At 61.5% G+C, this 1,013-nt stretch overlaps 1 protein-coding gene across 1 annotated transcript in view; it reads left to right on the top strand.

The window, feature by feature from the left end:
• RNF152 (ring finger protein 152) overlaps window positions 1-674 on the top strand; it is a 799-nt gene extending 125 nt beyond the window's left edge. The window contains exon 2 of the mRNA XM_009083345.1: window positions 164-674. Coding sequence (XP_009081593.1) covers window positions 164-674 — 511 coding nt within the window. The remainder of the gene's footprint in view (window positions 1-163) is intronic.
• The last annotated feature ends 339 nt before the right edge of the window (window positions 675-1,013 follow it).

The raw sequence follows: 1,013 nt of genomic DNA, 5'->3' as shown, positions 1-1,013 counted from the left end.
CCAGAAGGACCTGCGCTGCCCCTGGTGCCGCGGGATCACCAAGCTGCCTCCGGGGTACTCCGTGTCACAGCTGCCCGATGACCCCGAGGTGATCGCTGTCATCGCCATCCCTCACACCTCAGAGCACACCCCCGTCTTCATCAAACTCCCCAGCAATGGGTGCTACATGCTGCCCTTGCCCCTCTCCAAGGAGAGGGCACCAGAAGGACCTGCGCTGCCCCTGGTGCCGCGGGATCACCAAGCTGCCTCCGGGGTACTCCGTGTCACAGCTGCCCGATGACCCCGAGGTGATCGCTGTCATCGCCATCCCTCACACCTCAGAGCACACCCCCGTCTTCATCAAACTCCCCAGCAATGGGTGCTACATGCTGCCCTTGCCCCTCTCCAAGGAGAGGGCAGCCGGGCCGGGAGATATTGGCTGGCGCCCCCCCCCCGCGAGGCCGCAAAAAAACCTTTTTGCCACGGCCGCCGGCGCCCCCCGGCCGCTGCAGGGTGGTCTCCCTGCCGAGGGGGGAGCGGAGGAGCCCGACCGGAGAGGTGCTGTGAAAAGCTCTACCTGGTCAGGGGTGTGCACTGTGATCCTGGTGGCCTGTGTCCTGGTCTTTCTCCTGGGCATCGTCCTCCACAACATGTCATGCATTTCCAAGCGCTTCACGGTGATCTCCTGCGGCTGAGATGGGCAGGGGGCTGCACTCCCCTGGGGGTTGGGTCGGGTCGGTGGTGGTGGTATTGAGCGAGACAATTCAGCGCAGCTTTCCCCAATGACTGCAGAACGCTGTGCACGGGGGCAGTGTGCACCAGCCCCCGGCGGTGTGGCATCGGGTCTCTCAGCAGCCTGCGGAGAAAACCACGTCCCGTGTCTGGTGGCAGTGGCACTGAGGAGGACTGCATGCGTCACCGTAATCATTTATCTAAGGGACTGCGACTGACAGTGATCTTTTGTATCGTGTTACAAGATTAAAGACATCTATGTAGCTGGTTATACTGTGAAGTATACAGTATAGGCTGTTCTT

Source organism: Acanthisitta chloris, unplaced genomic scaffold (assembly GCF_000695815.1).
Source record: "Acanthisitta chloris isolate BGI_N310 unplaced genomic scaffold, ASM69581v1 scaffold731, whole genome shotgun sequence".
NCBI lineage: Eukaryota > Metazoa > Chordata > Aves > Passeriformes > Acanthisittidae > Acanthisitta > Acanthisitta chloris.
This window is presented reverse-complemented; position numbering and strand designations above follow the sequence as displayed.